This window comes from Aplysia californica, unplaced genomic scaffold (assembly GCF_000002075.1).
Source record: "Aplysia californica isolate F4 #8 unplaced genomic scaffold, AplCal3.0 scaffold00747, whole genome shotgun sequence".
In the NCBI taxonomy this organism is placed as follows: Eukaryota; Metazoa; Mollusca; class Gastropoda; order Aplysiida; family Aplysiidae; genus Aplysia; species Aplysia californica.
In genome coordinates this window covers 218,521-240,298 of record NW_004798017.1, presented here as the reverse complement: position 1 = coordinate 240,298, position 21,778 = coordinate 218,521, and the positions used below count along the sequence as shown (strand labels likewise).

The 21,778-nt window shown below is 42.6% G+C and overlaps 2 protein-coding genes across 2 annotated transcripts; one reads left to right on the top strand and one right to left on the bottom strand.

The window, feature by feature from the left end:
- Positions 1 to 2,359: 2,359 nt before the first annotated feature.
- On the bottom strand, positions 2,360 to 15,286 carry LOC101847150 (ankyrin repeat domain-containing protein 17). Its single transcript, XM_035972574.1, has 4 exons — positions 14,831 to 15,286; positions 11,122 to 13,060; positions 4,730 to 4,753; positions 2,360 to 4,442 (listed from the first exon to the last, which is right to left on the bottom strand). Exons 2-4 carry the CDS (start codon positions 13,042 to 13,044, stop codon positions 2,427 to 2,429), a joined length of 3,963 nt encoding a protein of 1,320 aa, XP_035828467.1. The 5' UTR covers positions 13,045 to 13,060; positions 14,831 to 15,286; the 3' UTR covers positions 2,360 to 2,426.
- A 685-nt stretch (positions 15,287 to 15,971) lies between these two features.
- Positions 15,972 to 20,813, top strand: LOC101846535 (MKRN2 opposite strand protein). Its single transcript, XM_005109065.3, has 5 exons — positions 15,972 to 16,194; positions 16,789 to 17,087; positions 18,050 to 18,099; positions 18,999 to 19,143; positions 20,114 to 20,813. Exons 2-5 carry the CDS (start codon positions 16,864 to 16,866, stop codon positions 20,328 to 20,330), a joined length of 636 nt encoding a protein of 211 aa, XP_005109122.1. The 5' UTR covers positions 15,972 to 16,194; positions 16,789 to 16,863; the 3' UTR covers positions 20,331 to 20,813.
- Positions 20,814 to 21,778: the final 965 nt, after the last annotated feature.

The following is a 21,778-nucleotide window of genomic DNA, read 5'->3' as shown; positions in this document are numbered from 1 at the left end:
TGTGTGTGTGTGTGTGTGTGTGTGTGTGTGTGTGTGTGCGTGTGTACGTATGTGTATGTGTGTGTGTTCCGATTCCTGACTGGAAGAAATGTTTATCGATTATCACAGTCTTTCTGCTTGAATGTTATACTTGTACGTTCACCGTATCCCTCTCCTCAGCCCGGGTTGGTCGTGACAGATCGGAAACCCACCTTCTAAATGAATTATCTCTAAATTGTGTTGATGTAGTTTCTTAGGAGACTGCTAAGAGTATTGTGGAAGGAAAATAAATCAAATGAGGTTGTGCTTGATGAAGCCCACGAGGGACGCCCAATGTTAAAAACAATCAGGAAACGACAAATGCAGTTTTGGGACACATAAATAGACAAAAGGGTCTTGAACATTTAGCTCTCACTGGGAAAATTGAGGTCAAGCGAGGCATGGGTAGGCCCAGAACAACATACTTTAGGGAACCTAAACAAATGGGTAACGGGGAAAGATATAAGGGAAACGTAGCTTTTTTTAGAGCATCAGAGCAAAGGAATGAATGGAGAACCATGATCGTCGATGTCTGTCGCAGATCTGGCACTGGATGATGATGATGGAATTGTGTTGGTGGGGCTTCATCAATTACAAACATCTGCGTAACGTACAGAAAAAAAGGGTTTTTATTTAAAGTGTTGTACTTGTGTGGTCTATAATAAAATGTATTCACCTTTGCTTCGGGGTTGCAAAATGTATCAAAGATTCACTGCTCACCATGCATTCAGTTTTCTTTACACTTCTGAGAATACAATCACTTACATTCTTTTTCACATCACTACAAAAAAATCTTCATCATTAGATCTAGCTAAAGAAAAGACAACAGTCTCAAAAATTGGTACTAAAAAAATAGAACCAGACAGGTTATTTTTTCTCAGATTTATTCTAAAATTTGTTACATTTCATGTGAAGGCTTTTCATTGTTCACATTATCGGTATCGGTATCAGATCCTCAACATTATCCCAAAAAAAACAACACATCGTTATCATCAACAATAAGTTTATAATATCAACACAATCATCGTCGTCATCACACACACACACACACACACACACACACACACGCACACACACACACACACACACACACACACACACACACACACACACACACACAAATCACTATAAAAATTATAAATCGTTATCAGCAGTGTCATCAATGTTGTACGATTTTTTTTCTAAACGTATTACAACGGAGACTTGGACTTGGACACAGTTTAGACATTTTGGTTTGGTTGTTCTCAAAACAAAACAAAGTTCAACATATTTCACCCATGCGTAGTCTATGCGGCGTCGCCAGGAACAGGATCAAGACATAACAACAGCACCGTGTAGAAACATAGTACGTGTAGTAAATGTACGGTATGGATGGTAACCAGGCGCGGTTCGTCCATAGAGCACGATCGAGCAGTGCCGCCCAATTTTTTTAAATTTTCTATTTCGTAAAACACCCACAATAATAAAATAAAAGAAGCCAGAAACAAACAGGTGACCCCCACCTCTTTCTTTCGCAAATATCTCGACTTGTAATCAAGGTAAATGGATAATATTTTCATCCAAATAAAGACAAACGAACAAGCTTTAAGATGATACCAATAACTCTACATGGCCAAAAATTGACCAGAGCCTGATTCCACCACTCTGCATCACATTTGTTTCGCCACTCAGAAATCGAACTTGGGTCTCCCAGTCCCCGGGGCTTTATGCACCCCGCATAATTTAGCAAAATTTGATCATTTTGGGGGGCATAATTTCTGATTATTTTCCTTTATAATTCTTTGTTAAAATTAATAGAATCGCATAATTTCATATTTTTGGGCTCAGTTTGCATAATTTCAGAATTTTTCTTGCATAAAACGACGGGGACAGGTCTCCTGTGTTCAACAGCGAAGCGCCTATAACTGCTACGTCACAGACGCCAATGACTGTACGTTGACAATGGTGCATGGGCATAAGGGAAGAAAAATATCAAGAAACGTAACAACATGCACGAATGGAAAGAACTGAAGCTGAGTACAGAGAGGACATGTATTAATTTCATTAAAGTAGGTTCGACACTGAGTGGACTTTGCCAAAATCCTGAATGAGCTGTTAGTTCTCATAGTCAAGTCAATGATTGTCTATATAAGACCCCTAACATGCCACCTGGAAAAAGAACGTAACCTCCCCCCCCCCCCTCCCCCCCCCCAAGAAAAATAAAACAAACAAACAAACAACCCCCACCCCCCTTCCCAAATTTTTAAAATCATTACTTAGAGCTCAAAAACACCCTTTGCCTCACACCCCTAAATAATCACGAGTGTCAGAAAAGAATTCCTCCTCCTTTCTCCTCCCCCCCCCCCCCCTGTCATCACTTTCACCACAACTCAAACAAAAGCCCCATTGCTTAACGCCCAGTCCCAGTCCTAAACTTTAAACATGAGCTTGCGCTGTAGAGAAGTAGGTAACCCTGTCCTGGAGAGCTTGAGTTGTCTGTCAGACTCGAACCCGACACACGTGGAAACTTTGAGGAAGCTCAGTCCCCAGAGAGACCAGGGCTGGCAGTATACACTCCGCGCCACCCCGAGAATTTGCTCCTTTCCCTCGTCCTCAAGACGATTCAGGAGAGATAATTTGAGTTCGGATGACGACTCTATCGAGTCAAATTGGACAAAAAAGTCGACAGAGGCAAAGAGCTGAGCCACACGTAGGTCACCGACTAACAAGGCGGTGAAAAACAGGGAGAGTGGGCAGTTCCTGAACACTTGAGGACCGTCGCGGGAGGAGAGGAGTTGTAGACTGGGCAGGACTCCGCTGTGGACCAACATCTTCTCCACAACACTCGACAGACCGTTGACAACCGCCTGGTGCAGTTCCGGTGATGACACCGGGCAGGAAGTGGCAGCAAACTCCAACAAAGCGTGGCATGCCAGGACGTTCTTCCGAAAGATGGCCAGAGACAGCGCAGTCCTGCCTGTCTCGTCCGAGAGGCAGGGGTTCGATCCTGCCCGCAGCAGTTTCAACACACGCGAGTCATCACCAGGGGTGGTGCAGGCGGCAGAGCACGCAATCATGAGAGCCGTTCTCTGGTCACGGTTCTGAAGGTTCACGTCACTTTCAAGGTCAATCAGAAGGTCAATGGTCTTGAGAGAGGCGTGTCGGGCCAAGGCTAGCATGAGAGGAGAGTTGCCTTGTTTGTCCATCACATCCAGTTTGACCTCGAACTTAGTCAGCATCCTGATGACCTCTGGACGGTCGAAGTTGGCAGCCAGCAACAACGGCGTGTCACCTCCAGATCCAGACACGTTGACCTTTGCCCCCGCGTCTAGCAGCCAGCAGACGACCTTGTCTGTCTGTGATGAGATGGCCCGCAGGAGAGGAGTATTTCCCATGCGGTCGGCCCGGTTGACGTCAGCCCCGAGTTTCCTCAGACACCCCAACAAGCCCTCACTCACTTCCATGCGGTGACGCTTCAAAACCCGCATAAGCGCAGTTTCTCCGTCGTGATTTCTTTTATTTATCCAAAGCCGGCGCCCACTGCACTCACACAACAGGTTGGCAATGTCGCAACCATCGGCAGGAAGAAACATGAGGGAAGAGTTGTTCCCCCATGATAGTGCATGGACGTCCGCGTTACCCTCCTCCAGCAGAATCCTCACCGACTCAAAGTGTCCAGCTTGGGTGGCAAGCATCAAAGCCGTCATCCCTTCTCTATTTCTAGCATCAACTCTGGCTCCGTGAGCCAGCAGACAGCGCACAGCCTCCGCTTTCCCGTTCTTGGCAGCCAGTGCGAGTGCCCTGTTGCCTAGTTCGTCGGCACGGTCAACGTAATCCCCGGCTTCGAGCAGTCGCTCCAGCATGGCGGTTCGGCCCACGGTGCTGGCAACCATTAGTGGCGTGAGCCCTTGGTAAGTGGCTATGTGCGTGGAGGCACCGTGGTCCAACAGCAGCTCGGCGCACCGGTAGTGCGGCCCGCTGTCCCTCTTCAGGGCTCGGACGAGGGGAGAGGTGAACACCATGCGACCGTCTTCATCTCTGCCCTGGTTCAGATCCAGGTCATCCCCAGCGCTGAGCAGAACTTCCAGAGCCTCGGGCTGGCCGGATGTGACGGCCACCAGGATCGGGTCGTCGTACCCTGACTCCCTACGCCTGCTCCAGTCCACGCCTGTCCCCAGCAGAAGCCTGAGACACGCCACCTGGCCCTTGCGCGCCGCGTGGCACAGTGCCATCATCACTTCCCCTGCGCCGGATGACGGGCCAGCCGTAAGGTCAAGGTCACGGAGCAGGGAGGTCAGAACGGCGGTGTCGCCTTCCGAGATCGCACGGAACATGTCCATCGTTTTGTTCTCCGTGGCCGAACCCAATCTTTGACGCCGACACAGTTCTTGATTGATTATTGTGGGAGAGGTATGTGTGTTTCTCTCTCTCTCTCTCTCTCTCTCTCTCTCTGTGTGTGTGTGTCTCTCTCTCTCTCTCTCTCGGTGGGGGGGTGTGTCTATGTTAGGTGAGTGAGTGTGTGTGTCTATCTATCTAGATTCTATGTGAATGTGTGTCTATGCGTCTATGTGAGTTCTGTATGTGAGTGTGGGTCGGTGTCTGTATGTGTCTGAGTGTGTATGTGAGTGTGTGTTTAAGTAAGCGTTTAGACAAAGCAAACGAGGACAGTTCCACACAGCTCTGCGTTACAACAACATTCTTGAGCTTGCAACTGGAACAAGTCCACACTTACCACACGGTTGTCACACAAGACCTTCTGGGGAAAGAGAAGGAAGCAAAATAAGTTGTTGGGAACATTTAATTTACAAGGCGTCTTCTTGTCTGTGGTCAAGCTACAGAATGAAACTGAAACTACGGAAGAAAAGGAAGCAGATAAAACCAAACCAGCTGCAAACCACGCGCAACGTCAGTTCGCGCAAGCTTTGTGTTAGCTTGAAGACAGATAGTACATTGACACAGTGAGGCAGCGCGGTGAAATCACGCGCTCGTCAAAATAATGAAAGTGAAGAGACTGCTATTTTCCCGCAGGTTTAGAAAATTTTATCGAATTTTTGTTTTTCAGCTCAACACTTTTCATGCCCATTTAAAAACACATCTGTGTGGACTTTGTTTGTTTGTTTTGGTAAGTGTTTTTACGGCGCTCGCAACTGCATAAGGTCATATGAGAGCGGGACACACCTGACATTTTCAGTTGGCAGGAAATTTTGAATTTTGCCCGGGTGGCGGCCGAAGCCTACTCTCATCGATTTTAGACCACAAAGGGATCTTTAATGTGCGCATCTTGCACACGGGCCCTCCGAGATTTTTTCGCCCTTGTCCGAGAAGGCTAGGTGTAGATCTTTCCTACCAGAAGATGGGGTGTGGTAGAAAGACAGCAGTTAGGAGGAGCCAAGGAGCAGTAGAAAAGCTGCAGAAAGAGTCAGGAGCCCAGAGGAGGGGGCAAAGGAGGTGAGGGGGTGGGTGCAGAAAGTGGAAACGAAAGCAGACAACAGAACATTGCTAGAGAGCAGGGAAGGAGGTGAAAGGAGACAATTTTAGAGAAGAAAATTTTTCGGTCGCTACCCGGATTCGAACCCGGGACCTTTGAATGAGAGGCCAACACCTTAACCTCTAGGCCATGAGAGCCCCCTCTGTGTGGACTTTACTGAAAAACCTTGATTAAAGACATATAAGATGTAAATTCTCCGCCCCTACGGGCTTTCAAGCAAAGGAGATTATAACTAAACTTTGGCAGCTATTTTCTCGCTAATCTAACCTCTGAAACTAGGCGACCCCCAGCTCCTTCAATCACCAATATCTCGACTTGTTTGTATGAAAGATAAATGGACATCTTTTCATCGAAAGCAAGGCAAATGGACAGGCTTTAAGAGATGACATTGACGAGCGCTTGATTCCACCGCGTCGTGATACCGTTTAGAAGTTACAGTACCGGTAAACCGGAGTGACTTAGGCGTCTTTTATTAAAGCTTGCAGCATTCATAATTTGAAAAGTCATGAGTTTAAGTTTAAGTTAATATTTTTTTGTTCAAATTATGGGGAATGGTTGAAGACAGATAGAGGGAGAACCAAGGTAGACGGACAGAAACATCAACACAATAGAAATTCTAATAGTCATTTGTGAGGCAGCGTAGTGAAATCAGGCTCTCGTCAAAATAATGAAATAGAAGAAAACAGCAGTTTTCTCCCTGCTTAGCAATTTTGTCAAATTTATTAATTTGTTTTAGCTCAACACCTTTTATGTCCATTTACAAACACATTCCTCTGAGGATTTCACGGAAAAAGGTTGATTAAAGGCTCAAAAATATAAATTTACAGTTTCCATGGACTCTCCAGCTTTGGCGGCCATTTTTTCGCTAATTTTACCTCTTAAACCAGGTGACCCCCACCTCCTTCAATCCAAAATATCTCCACTTCTATTGAAGATGGGTGGATAATGTTTTCATTGAAAGCAAGACAAATGAACAAGCTTTAGGATGATACCAATAACTCAATATGTCTAAAATTTGACGAGAGCCTGATTCCACCATGCTGCCTCACATTTAATTTCGAGTTAGAGAGCAGAAGAAGACGCAGGATAGACAGATAGACCCATTATCATATATTTAGTGAGGGAAAAAAAAGCATGATAGGCAGACAAAAGCATCCAAACATTTTTGTGTGAAGAAGAACCAAGACAGACAGACAGACAGACAGAAACAACAAAGGGATGAAAAAGAAAAGGGACCTATCAGTGGCATAATGTAAACATATTATGAAGGCTACATTATGCCTCACTAGTATCAGTATTCATCGACGCTTAACGGTAACAGAGGATGAAAAAGTAAAAGTAAATGTAAGTAGTACATGTATCAGTATTTAATGTATATTGTTGCAGCCTATAAGAAAAATATATATATATACATCTGTATACATTGCACAGTTATAATATAATATTATAACACAAACATCATCGCAGTCAGAGACGTGAAACTTTTCAGACAGCAGAAAGGTCGACGGGCCAATTTTTAAAAAAATGTTTGAGGAAAGAGAAGCATGTTTCACAGAATCGACCATTAAGTGCTTGGGGAAAATTAAGATAGACAGACAGACAGACAGACAGACAGGAAAGAAAAGAATAGCAACATATGACATTCCAGTGACGCCCTCCAACCGCAAACAACAACAACAACAACATATTATTTAAAAGAGAAAACTTCAAGTAGTCCACGAATGACAACCCACAGAACAAAAGAACATTAAAAAAGCCTGTTTCATTTCTCCTCACACAAGGATTTATTGCATATATATTATATATATATAGATACATATATATATATACACGTACTGCTTAAAAGTGGGGGGGGGGTGGGGGTGTATGGCTACACTTGAAGGCTATCTCGCTCAGAGGACCAAATTTTAACAAATTTCACACATATAACAAGCATAGTAATGAGTCTTAAAACCCGCAATCAAATTTGAGAAGAAAGTTTCGTTTCCATGGATACGGCTGCCATATATTGGATTTTGTTGACATATCTTACGTAATGAATACCCCACTTACTGTTCATGAAAAATGAATGGGTTTTTTGCATGCATGTTAGCAAACATTAGACATAAAAATTTGTCTGTTAATTTTTTCCTAAACGATTAAAAAATTTTTTAAGGAATTATTTTCCTGAGGTAGATCTAGTACATGGTACGTATTCCCGTTTACAAAAAAATCCGTGAAAATCCACACTCCAGACACCACCACCAAAAATCTATATATCAACAGTCAAATTTTTAGTATTACATCTTTTCTTCATTCTGTGAAAATTTCATGAAGATTGGATGAAAAATGGTGGAGTTATTAAAAAACGTATATAAAGAGAAAAATTGCGATTTCAGAAAACGGCCGGTAAGGAAAAATAAAATATTCACTTTCTGAAGAAATGGTGGTGACAGACATGCCCTGTATCGGAAGACATAAAGGCTTTTGGGGGTTCTTATGCGATGAAATAGTTGAAGGAGAGGCTGAGGAAACCAAAAATGCCTACAACTCAAATTTCATAATTTCGAGTCGAATTGGCACCCCCCCCCCCTTCCCTTTAAGTCTCACAGTTGTATAAATAGATCTACATCTCGTATAACTAAAATAAAAGGGTACATGAACATACATACATGACGTATCTCCTCGCATGACTAATATACATATTATGTATAGTACACACATACATCCATGCATCTCCTCACGGCCATACTATAAAAAAAAACAACTATTACATGTATTTATATATTAGTATTATTAGAACTATACATAGTACATACACATAAAGGACACAGAGAAGAAGGAGTAGGCTTTTACAATCACAACTGCACAAGTCTTACACTACACAGCAATGTTCACGGTCCAACCATATAGTGTTTATTTGTTGTGTAACTACAGAAGTGACTCTCCTCATTCCCCACAACACGGAGTTGACGAAGCAGCCCATCACGACCACACAAGTCTTTATGTGGAACCCAAAATTCTTTGCCATATCAACAGACCGAAGGGCTAGAACCCAAAAGGCCGTTGGATCGGAAAAGTAAAGTAAAGTAAAGTATGTGAAACCCAATACATTTGCCCTTGGCGACAATCAATCAATAGCAATCTACATGATGTAGGCCTACTTCACATTTTTAATGGTTCAGGTCAGGGATGACAAACTCAAATTACCTACATTAATAAAATCAAAGTAGGCCGACAAGTTTAACTGCATTCACAGATAGACATAATAAAAAAAAGTTTGCTTTATTTGCAATTGTCAGAAGTACCTGGATACCTAGAGGCGTCATCTCTGACTCAGCAGAGGTTCGTTTTAGTAAGAGTAAGAGTTTTACGGCACTTGCAACACAATAAGGTCATATACGTGCCAAATATTAGAGGTGTTACAAGAGAGTAAAACGTAAAAAAGAAGGAGGGGAGATCAGGACGATAGATGATTGATAAAAAAGAAGGAGCAAACCACACCAGATCACCTGCCAACCACCCACTCAGCAGAGGTTGACGTGCAATGACCCACCATTGCTTACGGTCGTCAGCTGCCGCCCTACACTAAGTTTTAATCAGGCCTGTCCATGCCTTTACGTTATCGGTCCATGTTGTTCTTTGTATGTCCCCTCTTGGCCCTTCTGCCCCACATCTTGACATCAAGTATTTCCTTCATAATGTTCTGATGGCGTTTTATATGACCAAATTGTCGTATTTTTCTCCTTTTCATTTTGTTCAGCAGGCTTTGTCTTTTGTGTGGAAAGTCTGACAAATATGTCAGAAATAAGTAGCAATAAGTAGATCACATTTATCAAGCATTAATTGTAACATAAGAATGCATTACACACATTTGATAATAAAACAGTGGCAATATCTCTAGAATCTTAGGTCCTTTGAAGAGAGTAAAAATAAAAGAAGACAATGGTATTTCCTTGCAAATGCTTTAGTTTTACACCCCCCCCCCCCACCACAACTTCTACCATTTGCCAGCAGGTTGCTTTGACCCTGCCTGTCAGGGTATACCTGGGTAAAAAAGGAGGTAGGCCTACATTACAAAAATCCGATAAAATACAATGTGCAGATTCAAAATTTGAGAATCAAACTCACATTCTTGGCATGCAAACAAAGAAAATGCTACAGTAGCCATGAGATCCTGGGGCCTATTATTTAATACGACAGAAGAATGATTAACACATCTCTCACCCCTGAATATCTCTATCAGAAGATAATATATCTCAGAATGAAACGAGCACAAAAACATGCAGATCACACAGGTTTAAAACGTTCACAGCAACTAAAATACAGACAAATTTGTCTACAGCAACTAAAATACAGACAAATTTGTCTACAACAACTAAAATGCAGACAAATTTGTCTACAGTAACTAAAATGCAGAAAATTTGTCTAAGACGACCACCCTGTTAGACTATTAGATTGCTTATTATCAATATATAGAAGGGCAACAATAAATCCTGGATTGTAGGTCCCTATATTACCATGATTAATTTGAATTAAATGTATGTCCCTGTAATTGTACTTTTATTTTATCTACCCTCACACCAAAGATTGTCTGATCTTAGTGATCTTTACTCACTCCTCCTTCCTGTTTTAACCACATGTGCTCATTATGATTCAGTCTTGTCAGTGAAGCCAGAAAGGACAGACCTCATGTCATTTTCTTTAATGTTAAATAAATCGACCTTCTTCATCAAGAAACAGAGTCGCTACTTTTGCCTACTTAATTACAACAATGGCAGCAAACCCCAGTGCAACACACCCAACGTCGAGGAGAGAAGTGGCCGTCTTACAGTGTCATTATAATGCAAACAATACACCAGGGGGGGGGGGGGGGGGGGGTTAAGTGGCTGTTTGTATAGGTGGCTGTTAGAGTGAGAGCTGGTTCCACTGTGTCTCTCTATTTCTCTATTTCTCTTTGCAGCCTACCATACCCTCCTTGTCTTCACTGGTGAGGCAGGCAGTTTCAGGTAGATCTAGTTCAGGTAGTACAGTCGACTCTGCTTGTGTTGAACCCGCTTGAGTTGATCCTTTTCTCGGGTCCCAGCACGTCTTCTTCTTTACAGGTCGCAATGGTTAAGTTGAACTTCTTGAACTTCGATGAGTAGACCTTTTTTCACTCCCCTCGACAACATCAACTCATCCATAAGCGTCGGTGGCCTAGTGGTTAGGCTCTCGGACTCGCAACCGTAAGGTCGTGGGTTCGAATCCCGTCAGGGACCCGACGTTGTGTCCTTGGGAAAAGCACTTTGCACAAATTTTCCTCACTTCACCCAGGTGGAAATGGGCACCCAGCTATAGACAGTGAAAGATCTTGTCAGTTTGATAGTGTTTGAGCGCGTGAAATCGAATCCGCTTGTGTTGAATCCGCTTGAGTTGATCCTTTTCTCGGGTCCCAGCACCTCTTCTTCTTTACAGGTCGCAATGGTTAAGTTGAGCTTCGGATGAGTAGACCTTTTTTCACTCCCCTCGACAACATCAACTCATCCATAGTCGACTCTATACAAATCTCAGCATCTCACTCTTTTCTCTGTCACTCACGGCTTTAAGACACTTCAGCATGACCTACAATATATAGGTAACACTTCAGCATGACCTACAATATATAGGTATTTTTATATTTCACCTTCTATAGCCTGCAGCAGTTGGCTCATATCGAAAACCTCTTTAGTTTTGCCTTCTACGAAGCAAATATGAGAGGCTCTGAAGTCTGAAGTTCTGAACAAAAGTTTTCTCTGTAAAGAACACGGCAGGCCAGTTGCGGCCAACCTTTGTTCTCTGTGCCTCCCACCATCCACGTGGTCAGACACACACACAAAGCTTAGCGCCCACAGCGACCAGGGATGTGAACTCAAGCTCTTCACACAGTTCAGGGAGTGGCTTTTCCCTCTAGAGCGTAGATACTCTCGCAGTTCTTGTACGCCACCCAAGACCGTCACATCAAAGTTGTGGAAAAAATGTAAGGAGAGAAAAAGGTTGACAATGTCCATGTCTTGTCTCATCAGTGCTACGAACAACGGCGAGACAGGGAACGACAACTGGAGGGGACTGCGCATGATGCGTGACAGAGAAGCAAGGCTAGGAGATGCTCCAGCAGAAATCATGGCCTGGACTTTATCAAATTTGCCAAAGTTGACTGCTTCATGCAGCTCGGAAGTGACCACAGCCCCCGCAGCTATCATCTCACTGACCAGTGCAGGGGAGGACCAGCAGACCGCGATATGCAGCGCCGTCTCTTCACACTTGCTGGAATGATTAGGGTCGGATCCTGCCCGGAGCAACGCGAGGGCAGTTGCCTCTAGATCCATGTGGTGGCTAGCGACCATGAGGGCCGTGTGACCCGCGCTGTTCTCCATCCTCACATCTGCTCCCAGTTCCAGCAAAACCTTGACCGTGTCCGTCTGTCCAGTCTCGGAGGCTGCTGAGATGAGGGGAGTGTTGCCCTTCTTGTCCACAGAGTTGATGCTGGCTCCGAACTGTACCAACAACCGGACACATTCTGGGGGACACGACAGACACACTCGATGGAGAGTTGACACGCCGCTGTCGTCCACACAAACGTTCACGTCAGCCCCGGCTCTCAGCAGAACTTTGGCAACCTCTATGGACTTCTCCTGGATGGTTGAGAAAAGAGGCGTATTGCCATTTTGGCTCACTGCATTGACATCTGCTCCATTGTCAAGTAAAAGTTTGATGAGGTCCACATCAGCAGAACCTGCCAGTTTGTGCAAGACTGTCTCACCAAGCAGATTTCGGTGATAAACGTCAGCCCCATGAGCCAGCAGAGACTGAGCCACGGCAAGGCTGTTCTTGGCCATCAAGGTCAAGGCTGTCTCTCCCATGAAATCAGAGGCCATGTTGACACAAGCGCCGGCCTGGATGAGGGTCATGACCAGCTCCCGTCTTCCCGCCTGAGCGGCCATCATAAGAGCTGTCCTGTTCCAAACATTGATGTGGTTCACACCGGCCCCTGCATCTATCAACAGCTGGACCACTTCATTCCTCCCACTCATGCATGCATGCATCAGAGCAGTGTTTCCATCTTTACTCTTCTTGTTGATATCAGATACCGCCTGGATTAAAATCTTCACATTTTCTAAGTGTCCACATTTAGCAGCAAGCATCAGAGGTGTGATTCCCAGAATGTCTGTTGAATCGAAAGAAGATAGGCCTACTTTAAGACTAGGACTAAATCCTGTAACACTGGTGCCCAGAGACAGCAACAAAGGCGTTTCTTGAGGCGTCTCGACATCAGCGCCGGCATCGATAAGAGCTCGGAGGATGTGAGGCTTCTGCACGAGGACAGCCGCTAGGACCGGAAGACATCTGCGGGCGTCAGGTTTGTTCACGTCAGCCCCGCAGTCTATCAAGGTCGTGACACACTTAAAAGAGGCACAGAGGATGGCCTGGACCAATGGCGTCCTCCCGCTTCTATCAGTGACGCCATTCACACACCCCGCATGACTCTTGACGTATGCCTCAAGGCTATCAATGTCTTCCTGCACAATTGCCTGTCGGAAGGAGAAACCACACTCTGACATTCCGCACGCAAAATTCCTGAAATATAAACGAAGATTCTGTGTCTGAAAACAGCAGGGCCTAACAGTTAATCTCACAAAGAAGTCTCAGCAATAAACACATCTCTATCAACATTAGAGGTGGAATGCCCTTCCAACACTTGCGTCAGTTTTGTGGAGGAATGTTATAAAAAACACAGAGCTGTCCTACTTGAGGCTGATGATTAACACACAGGGTCGTTTTATCTCGTAAAATCATCCCGCCCAAAAAAAGTTCATTTTTTATTTTGCTTTCAAGAGGAAGTAGGTTAAGCACTTTTCACTTTTACCTCATTTTGCACTTATTGATTGGTAGTGGGAGCACACCCTGATGAGTAGTCAGTTACCACGAATCATTGCATTTATCATTTGACAATGACAAACACTATTATTTACACTGAGATTTATCAACAAAAATATAAAGTAATGAATGCAATTTACATCACAATGGCACTGTACAGTACAGCAGGAAAGAGTTCCAGCTTTAACAAGGCAAGACAATAATAGATGATATATTGCCAGGTGATGTGGCCAGCCTATATATCAATATATGTCATTGTCATTAAAATGTCATGGAGCAAATGTTGTAAACAAAGTTTCAAGATAATGAAATCATTTAACTTAAGACCAGTCAGGACAAGGCATAAAACTTGGAGGTTTTAAAGATAAATTTTTACAAATCTTACAATAATGACTTGTCATCCATTACGTAGCTATTACTGTTGCTGACATGTACAAAACAGATATATATAGATAGATCTATCCACAAACAAAAAAGGGTGCTTTTTCGGTAGTTCCCACCCCCTTATATTTCGAGCCTGACCTTCATCGAGATCTATACGTTGGATGCGAGCTAAGATATCAAACCTAACAACTGCAAAACATCAAATTATGGTAAAATTCAGGGGGGCATGAACCCCCCACCACATTTTTATTAGGACAGGGGGGCAAGCCCCCCTGAAACCCTCCACTCTTGAGGCCAAAACCGACGAATAACAATTGCGGGGTGGGAACTACCAAAAAAGCGCCAAAAAAAGTACACTCACCTGAAACGAGCAGACAACAGAAGTTTCAACAACGATATTCGCAGATCAGAACTTCATTCCTCCATTTAGTCGCAGGTCAACCATAGAAGAAGCAGGCTGTAACTTAAACTGATGACAGATTCTGACTTAGTCAACCTGTGACTTTAACTTGCTAGGTGTCTAAAAAATTATACTCTGCTTTTCTATTACTTTTGAACTTGTTTCACAATCCTGGACTGTCTGGGCTTTCTTGAAACAGGTGAAGACGAGTTCTTAATTAAATCATTAAAATTCTAAACACCCACTGGCAAATAAAACTTCTGAGGTAAATACCTAAAAAAGGTAAAATCCTGGCCCACGATCCAGATTCACACATATTATTATTTATTATGATAAGATTAAAATGAAGGAATGCACATTGTTGACACAAAGTAAGAGATTCTGAGAGAAGCTGTGTTTGGACAGAAAGAGGTGGATCAAGCTAGATATTGGAGGGGGCCTATACCATAGCAATCACTCAACACGACACAGTTAAAAGCTAACTCTACTAATGTTCTTTTTTTACTCAGAATTGAGTAAACCGGTCTACGCTGGAGTGAACCTGTTTTCCCCTGTCAAGCCTGAAATCTATTTTTGTTCTTGAATTTGAACGCTTTGATGCCGACAGTTGAGAGAGACAAATAGTTCTCACTGAGGGCACAGATTAACTTTTTGAAAACATCTCGGACCAGATTAAAAAGACATACCAAAATGTAGCACTAGCCTCTCCGCCTCTCACTCTCACTCTGCTGTCGCTCTCTGCAAGCTTGTTGGTCTGACATTAAATTATTATAAACAATCGTAGATCTATAGTAGTCGTAGCAGTACAATCATGGTGCAAAAGATAAAATTTCCGCTTCCCCATAGACTTGTCTCACTTAAGATCCTAGATTGCACACTTTTATATAACTGTCAATACCAGTGAAGCGCTCAGTTTGACTCACTCTGAAACCAAATGAAGTGCACTGAGGAAAAGATGCTACACACACTTGAATTTAATGAGATTGGTGTTTTGCCATTCATTGAGCACCCATGGTATACATGCTTGGCACATAAGTTTTTACACAGTGCCCAAGGCAGTGGCCATGATAGTATTTGATCTAGAATACCATAGTCTATGCATAAATAGCTGATAAGAATCGAGTTCCCAGACTGGGCCGTTTATAATTCTGTCAAATCCACAGAATTATACACTTGTAGTGTAGAATTCTGTGGTCAAATCACACGATGGTATTTAGTTTAGCGGTTATTTATTAACGTCAGTTAAAATCATGCTCGTACAAATAGATAATGTCGCCCTCCATCATTTTAAATATATTATTGTATGGAGACCGTAGACAAACTGAAGTACATTTTATTTTGTTGCTGAGTGTGAGTAATGTCGCATTCAGTTAGCAGCTACTTGGTTGGTGTGAGTACATTTTATTACAAAACAATGTAAAATTAATGGTGAGGTTGGTTGTTTTTTTATTGGAACAATGTCAAAGTCAAGAACTAGATCCAACCGTTTGTTGCTATTTGTTATAGGCTAAATATATTATTATGGTCACTGTGTGTGAAGAGTAAACCGGTTGTATAAGAGTATAATACGGAAGGGTAGGGCGGAGTTACATAAAAAAACCCATACAAGCACGCATGCACGAGCACACATTTATGAGTTCTCATAAGCAAACACAAGTCAAACACACATACTCACATAAAGAGCACACACACACGCATACGCGCACGCACACACACACACACACACACACACACACACACACACACACACACACACACACACACACACTATCAAAGCGGCTCAGAGAAACAAAGCCGGGGAGTAAATAAGCGAGAAATTTGTGACTGCTCGTACTACTTTCCTTCACTCTGGTCACTGGTCACCACAGTGCCACCGCCCAGTGTTTGTGACAGTGTGTTTTTTCTGATTTTGTTCGGTTCTCAGTTAAACTTTCTCTCTTGAAAACACTGTACGAGGCTAAGTAATTATCATCACATGTCAAGATCTCGACTCTTTGTGGCTGTGGGCTCGTTATGAGGGGAGCTGTGAGATCTGGAACGAAAGACTGAAGTAGGCTATGGTTGTAGAGTTATAATATAATGAAATGAATAATAATGGGTTGGGGCAGCTAACTTTGACCTTTTTTCATAATCTTCTTTTCATTTGATTATTTTTTTATCCGAGTTCTGTCTTCACCATCTCTCTAAGACACTCTCCTAGTTGAGGCTTCGGCAGGCTACAGCCAAAGACATACACCTTGACTGGACATTTAACTGGGCCCCACCCCAGCCAAAGGGAAAAAGCAAATCAGAAAAAAGAGCTCCGCCCTTCTACTGAAGACACAGCTTTGGATTTTTAAGTGTCATGGAATTATGCTGGGATGTTCAGGAACAACTGACGAAGTCTGAATAAATCCAAAATTTACGAAGGTTGAAACAATTCTATAATATCATGTCCAGAATCCCCTTCTACCAAGTATTTCCAGGGTCAGCATTTATATTTTAAAATTATTTACATACACTCTTCATGTTTTAAAGAAGTCGCAAATAGTGAAACTGGTATTGGTATTTATTTTTTAAAAAGGAGTATTTTCTTTGCTGTGTGACAAAAGCGAAGATTAATAAAGTAGAGTAGTCATGGACTGTAGGTTTTGACATTTTACAGTGCTCGTTGTAGTTCAGTGACTGTTGGTCTGGATATTTATCGTGCTGGTGGTAGTTTACCAAGCACTGTTTGACAATGACGATGGCTGCCACAAATCAGGACTTGCGATCGTTCCAGCACTGTAGGAAGGATATAGATCTGGTGTGTTTCCGTCTGCCGACCCAGTGTCCCCTGTGTGGTCAGTCTACCGCCACTACAGAGAGCAGAATCCCCCCATACGTGTTGCCATCACCTTTCGTTAGCTCCCATACGACCCCGAGAACCATCGTCTTGAAACCCACGGAGGGAGACTTCATCAGGTGATATCATGATTCTTATTACCTCATAATTATTCGTGTCAAAGTTCACAAGTGTAAGTGTAATGGCTTACAATGACATTGAAGATTGATTGTATGCTGCAGATTTTGAATAGATTTTTCTCTTTCATCGGATGCAGTTCTTGTAACAAAATAAAATCAAATTGCTCGATTTAAATATAATTTCTTCAGGTCTTTGCATTCATATGTGAGTCTAAAATTTTGGATGACCAACAGAATCTTTAGAATACTAATAGCCCATTCATGAAGTTCATTGCAAACTAAGGTTCCAACTCGTTTTCTTTGACTCTAGTCTAAAGAGGGTCCAAAAAAACATTGATTGTGTGTAAACCCCCATACTCGACAATAAATCAGTATTTTCACTTCCTCCTTTAAAGTCATTCACAAATGACGTCAGCTCAGAGGGGGGAGTGGGGGATGAAAAGTTGAGAAAAGTTGACATGGGGATTTGGGTGAATCCTTACAAAGTTGACATCAACCATGGTGATCTATAATGTTGGGGTAAAGAAGAAAAGAAAGGAAGAAAAATATTATACCACATTTTCTTGGCATAAAATTAACTCCATAATTGGACCATATTATTTCTTAGGCCTAAAAACTAAAATTGACAGTTATAACTCCCCATAGCACAGACTGCTAGAAGCTAGATTAGAACAGGTTCTATCTAAATGTATATGATGTACATTTTTGTTGACATCAACTGGGTGGGGTGGGGGGTGGGGGGTCCTGGGAAAGGTGACAGATGGTTACAAGGGGGACAGTGAGGGTCATTTTTGGCCAAATTTTAACTGATGTCATTTGTGAATGGTCCCATTATCAACAAGTGAGGGATCAGATACATTCAACACAAAAAAAATGAAGGTATTTTTTTACTTACTTTGTACCGGTACCTAAATGTTTCAGATGATGACTGTTGAAGACAATATAAATGTTTTTTTCCACAGAAACTACGAGAGAACTTGCGACCTTCACATTGGCGTCACTGACAGCAAAGGTAGCATTCAACATGACCTGATCGTACAGCATGTTTTTTCTTGTCTCTGTGTGCATACTTTTTTTTTCTAATAGACTACATTGAATAAAAAATGGCTACCTGTTTTGGACTTTTGCCTCTCTATCAAAAACTGGGTGTTAAGTGTCATGAGTAGGAAGTCAGTAAATCATGTCTCTGATTCACCCTCTATTTCCTGCTTTCTTTATTCTTTGCTTCTATTCTGTCTGTGTCTGTGATGATGTTGTGTTCCTCAAGAAAACGAAAGCGGTGTAAGCTATAACTCCTCTATGTTATAACCTATGGATTTGTTAGGTGTTTTCATAGATCTATGTAACCTGCTGATTTTTTTGGGGGGGGGTTTCATCTATGCAATTTGTTGCTTTACTTAACCCTATCTGAACGTCGTGTTTTGCTATCATATCCATACTATGTGGGAAACTCTGTGCCACCACTTTCAAAGAGGAAATTTACTCGTTAATCCGATCCGTACGCTTTGCATAGCAGTCTGTCAAAATGATTTTTTGAGAAATACTGAAAGTTTCAAAGAGGTCTTCGTACTAGAAGTATTCTAAAATGTGAAGAAAACAACCCCGGGGGTACAAAATGACCCAAGGCCGTAGGCTGATTTCTTTTTTGTTTTGGTCAATGCTAAGCTGTTATTGCTGTTGTCATGTAAGTTGTTGGTAGGTCGCCATCGTGAAAGTTTACAAAATTCACTTCCTTTTTTCAGCTTCTCATGTCAAGGTCTGCAACATTAATCATCGCCATCTTCATCATCAATATTATATTCACCGTTGTTATCTCTCCAGTTAATGTACTGGGGTTAAAGTGAGAAGTGTTTTTGGTTTATTCTTTCTCTGTCTATTTGAAAGATGTTTTTGTTTTTCCTTGCATACAAGGACTTGTGTACGACTTTGACGAGCGGGGTTTGAACCAGGGCTCTGTATGGCCTCACTGTCTCGTGGTTTGGACCCATGACCAGCCCGCTGAGTGGGACCAAGCCCTCAGCTATATCTGTGGACAGCCCGCATGGAGTGCGAGGAGGTATGTGGTTTGTCTTGTCTTGTTCCCAGCTACGAGTTGCTTCCCTTTTCTTTTTTGGTGAAAGGCTCTGCTTGGCCGTACATTCCTGTCTGGCCTTAATGGCTGGTGTATTTCACTGTTAATGTTTTTTTACCGAGAATGTGTTCTATAGTTGATTTGTGTTTCTACAGAGAATGTGTTCCGTAGTTAATTTGTGTTTCTACAGAGAATGTGTTCCATAGTTAATTTGTGTTTCTACAGAGAATGTGTTCCATGGTTAATTTGTGTTTCTACAGAGAATGTGTTCCATAGTTAATGTGTGTTTCTACAGAGAATGTGTTCTACATTTAATGTGTGTTTCTACAGAGAATGTGTTCTACATTTAATGTGTGTTTCTACATTGAATGTGTTCCACAATTAGTGTGTTTCTCACTGAATGTGTTTCCCGGTCTAAGTGTTGCTCGGTTAACGTGTTGCTCTGTTAATGTGTTTCACAATTAATGAGTTTCTGTCACATCAAAGATCTATTGTCCTATAAATCTCTCCTCCTTCTTTTTTTAAAATGTTACTGTCACAATTTCTAGTAACTTCGCTAATCTTCGGCACTTATGTGACCTACTTATGATGCAAGTGCAGTAAAATTCTGGCTAAAACTCAGCTAGCCAAATTGCCAACATTTCTGGCCACCTGTTGTATACTTAATCAACCGCTGATTGTCCCCCTTTGTCGTGACGTCACCACCACCAATTCTCTGGGTGGTTGGCGGGTGCTCTGGTGTGGTTTGCTCCTTTCCTTTCAAATATTATCATCCTGATCTCTCCTCCTTCTTTTTTGTGTTTGTTACTCTCTTGTAACTCCTCTAATCTTCGGCACTTATTTGACCTTGTTGTGTTGTAAATGCGGTAAAACTCTTTCTAAAATTAAACCACCAATTCTCTCCCCTTGTTGTGACCTCACCATCAACAATTCTCTCCCCTTGTTGTGTTGTCAGATACGACGAACACGGACAAAACTGCTTCACCTTCGTCCTCCACTTCCTGAGCCTCCTGCCAACCTCCCAGCGTGCCGGCGTGGGTCACATGACCAAAGAAGAATTCTGCGACAGTTTCTTGGTGAGCCGGACCAAGAAGGCGGAGCAATACATACATCTGTACCGTCAGGCTTTGGAGGCCGGCTGCGTCGTGGTGCCCAAATCTATGCACAGATGATGGGACACACAGACAATACGGACACACAGATAGACGAACAATACGTGCATAATCTGCACCGACAGGCATTGGTGGATGCTGGCTGCGACGTGGTACTCAAGTCTACAAGCAGATGACTGGACACTCAGACAATACTAACATGATACAAACAAACAATAACATCTGAACGGACAAACAGTGGAGGCCGGCTGCGTCATAGTGCCCAAGTCTGCGCACAGATGATTGGACACACAGACAATACGGACACACAGACAAACAAACAATACACACATGATCTGTACTGACAGGCATTGGAGGCTGGCTGCATAGTGGTACTATAGTCTACAAACATATGACTGGACGCTCAGACACTACTACCATACAAACAAACAATAACATCTGTACGGACAAACAGTGGAGGCCAGCTGCATAGTGGTGCCCAAGTCTACAAACAGATGACTGGAAACTCAGACGGATAAGATACATAGACCGATCTGAGACAGACCCATAGACAGACAGAAAGACCAACACACAGTCAGGTTTCAGCACAAACTGACAAGATCTTTCACTCTCTATAGCTGGGTACCCATTCATACAGACAGACAAACAATACATACATCTGAATGGACAAATGGTGGAGGCCAGCTGCATAGTGGTGCCCAAGTCTCAGCACAGATAACTGGAAACACAGATAGAAACATAGACAGATCGGAAATAGACACATAGACAGACTGACAGGTTTCAGCACAAATGATATTGAATCAACGCTTGATACCGGTAGACATTTTTTTCCAGATATTTGCTGCCTTGTTGTTTTTTTTATTTTGTTGTTTTTGTTAAATTCAGCTGAAACTTTAAGAAATATTTCGGAAGAAATTCCCCCAAATTTCTTTTTGTCTGCTAGTTAGAAAAAAACCCTAACCAAATGTAAAGAATTGAAACATAGCCTCTGAGAGGGTACACAATTGGTCGCTTTTAAGGACAAGCGGGCTAACCCAGATTTTGGGCGTTTCCAGAAATCTTGACCTACACCAAAAGCAGGCTTTGCCCTGCCTATACGAGAAGTTTGGTTTCATTGGTGTGTATATATTTGTTTGGTTATTGAGGGAACTCTCCTTGTCTCTTAAGGAAACTGAACAGGGGTAGAAAAACTTTACCTCCGATTTTCTCAAAACAGCGTTTTTCGGGATAGCCCCCTAGTGCTTAAAAGCGACCAATTGTTGTATGTCCAACTGTTCTGTTTTTTCATCTTCACTGTGCCAGGGAGGGAGTGGGTACCCGGCTATAGACAGCGAATGGTCTTGTCAGTTTGTTAGTGTTCGAGTAATTAATCTGCTGCTTGCACTGTATGCTTCCCAGGAGGCCAAGAATATTTCTGAGTGTTCTGGGGTCTGCTTGGGTAACAGTATAGATCAGATTGTAAAGAACGTAGAACTTGCTGTTGATTGTATATATATATATATATATAT

What these genes read in the sequence shown, in the direction of transcription:
- LOC101847150 (XM_035972574.1), bottom strand. Translation starts at nt 13,044, where the DNA reads ATGTCAGAGTGTGGTTTCTCCTTCCGACAGGCAATTGTGCAGGAAGAC. An exon ending in AGGCTATAGAAGGTGAAATA is followed by an intron (nt 4,754 to 11,121) that starts TAAAAATACCTA and finishes CTCTTTCCCCAG; the next exon opens with AAGGTCTTGTGTGACAACCG. An exon ending in TCTTGTGTGACAACCGTGTG is followed by an intron (nt 4,443 to 4,729) that starts GTAAGTGTGGAC and finishes CACACAGAGAGA; the next exon opens with GAGAGAGAGAGAGAGAGAGA.
- LOC101846535 (XM_005109065.3), top strand. Translation starts at nt 16,864, where the DNA reads ATGACGATGGCTGCCACAAATCAGGACTTGCGATCGTTCCAGCACTGT. An exon ending in ACGGAGGGAGACTTCATCAG is followed by an intron (nt 17,088 to 18,049) that starts GTGATATCATGA and finishes TTTTTTCCACAG; the next exon opens with AAACTACGAGAGAACTTGCG. An exon ending in CCCGCATGGAGTGCGAGGAG is followed by an intron (nt 19,144 to 20,113) that starts GTATGTGGTTTG and finishes TTGTGTTGTCAG; the next exon opens with ATACGACGAACACGGACAAA.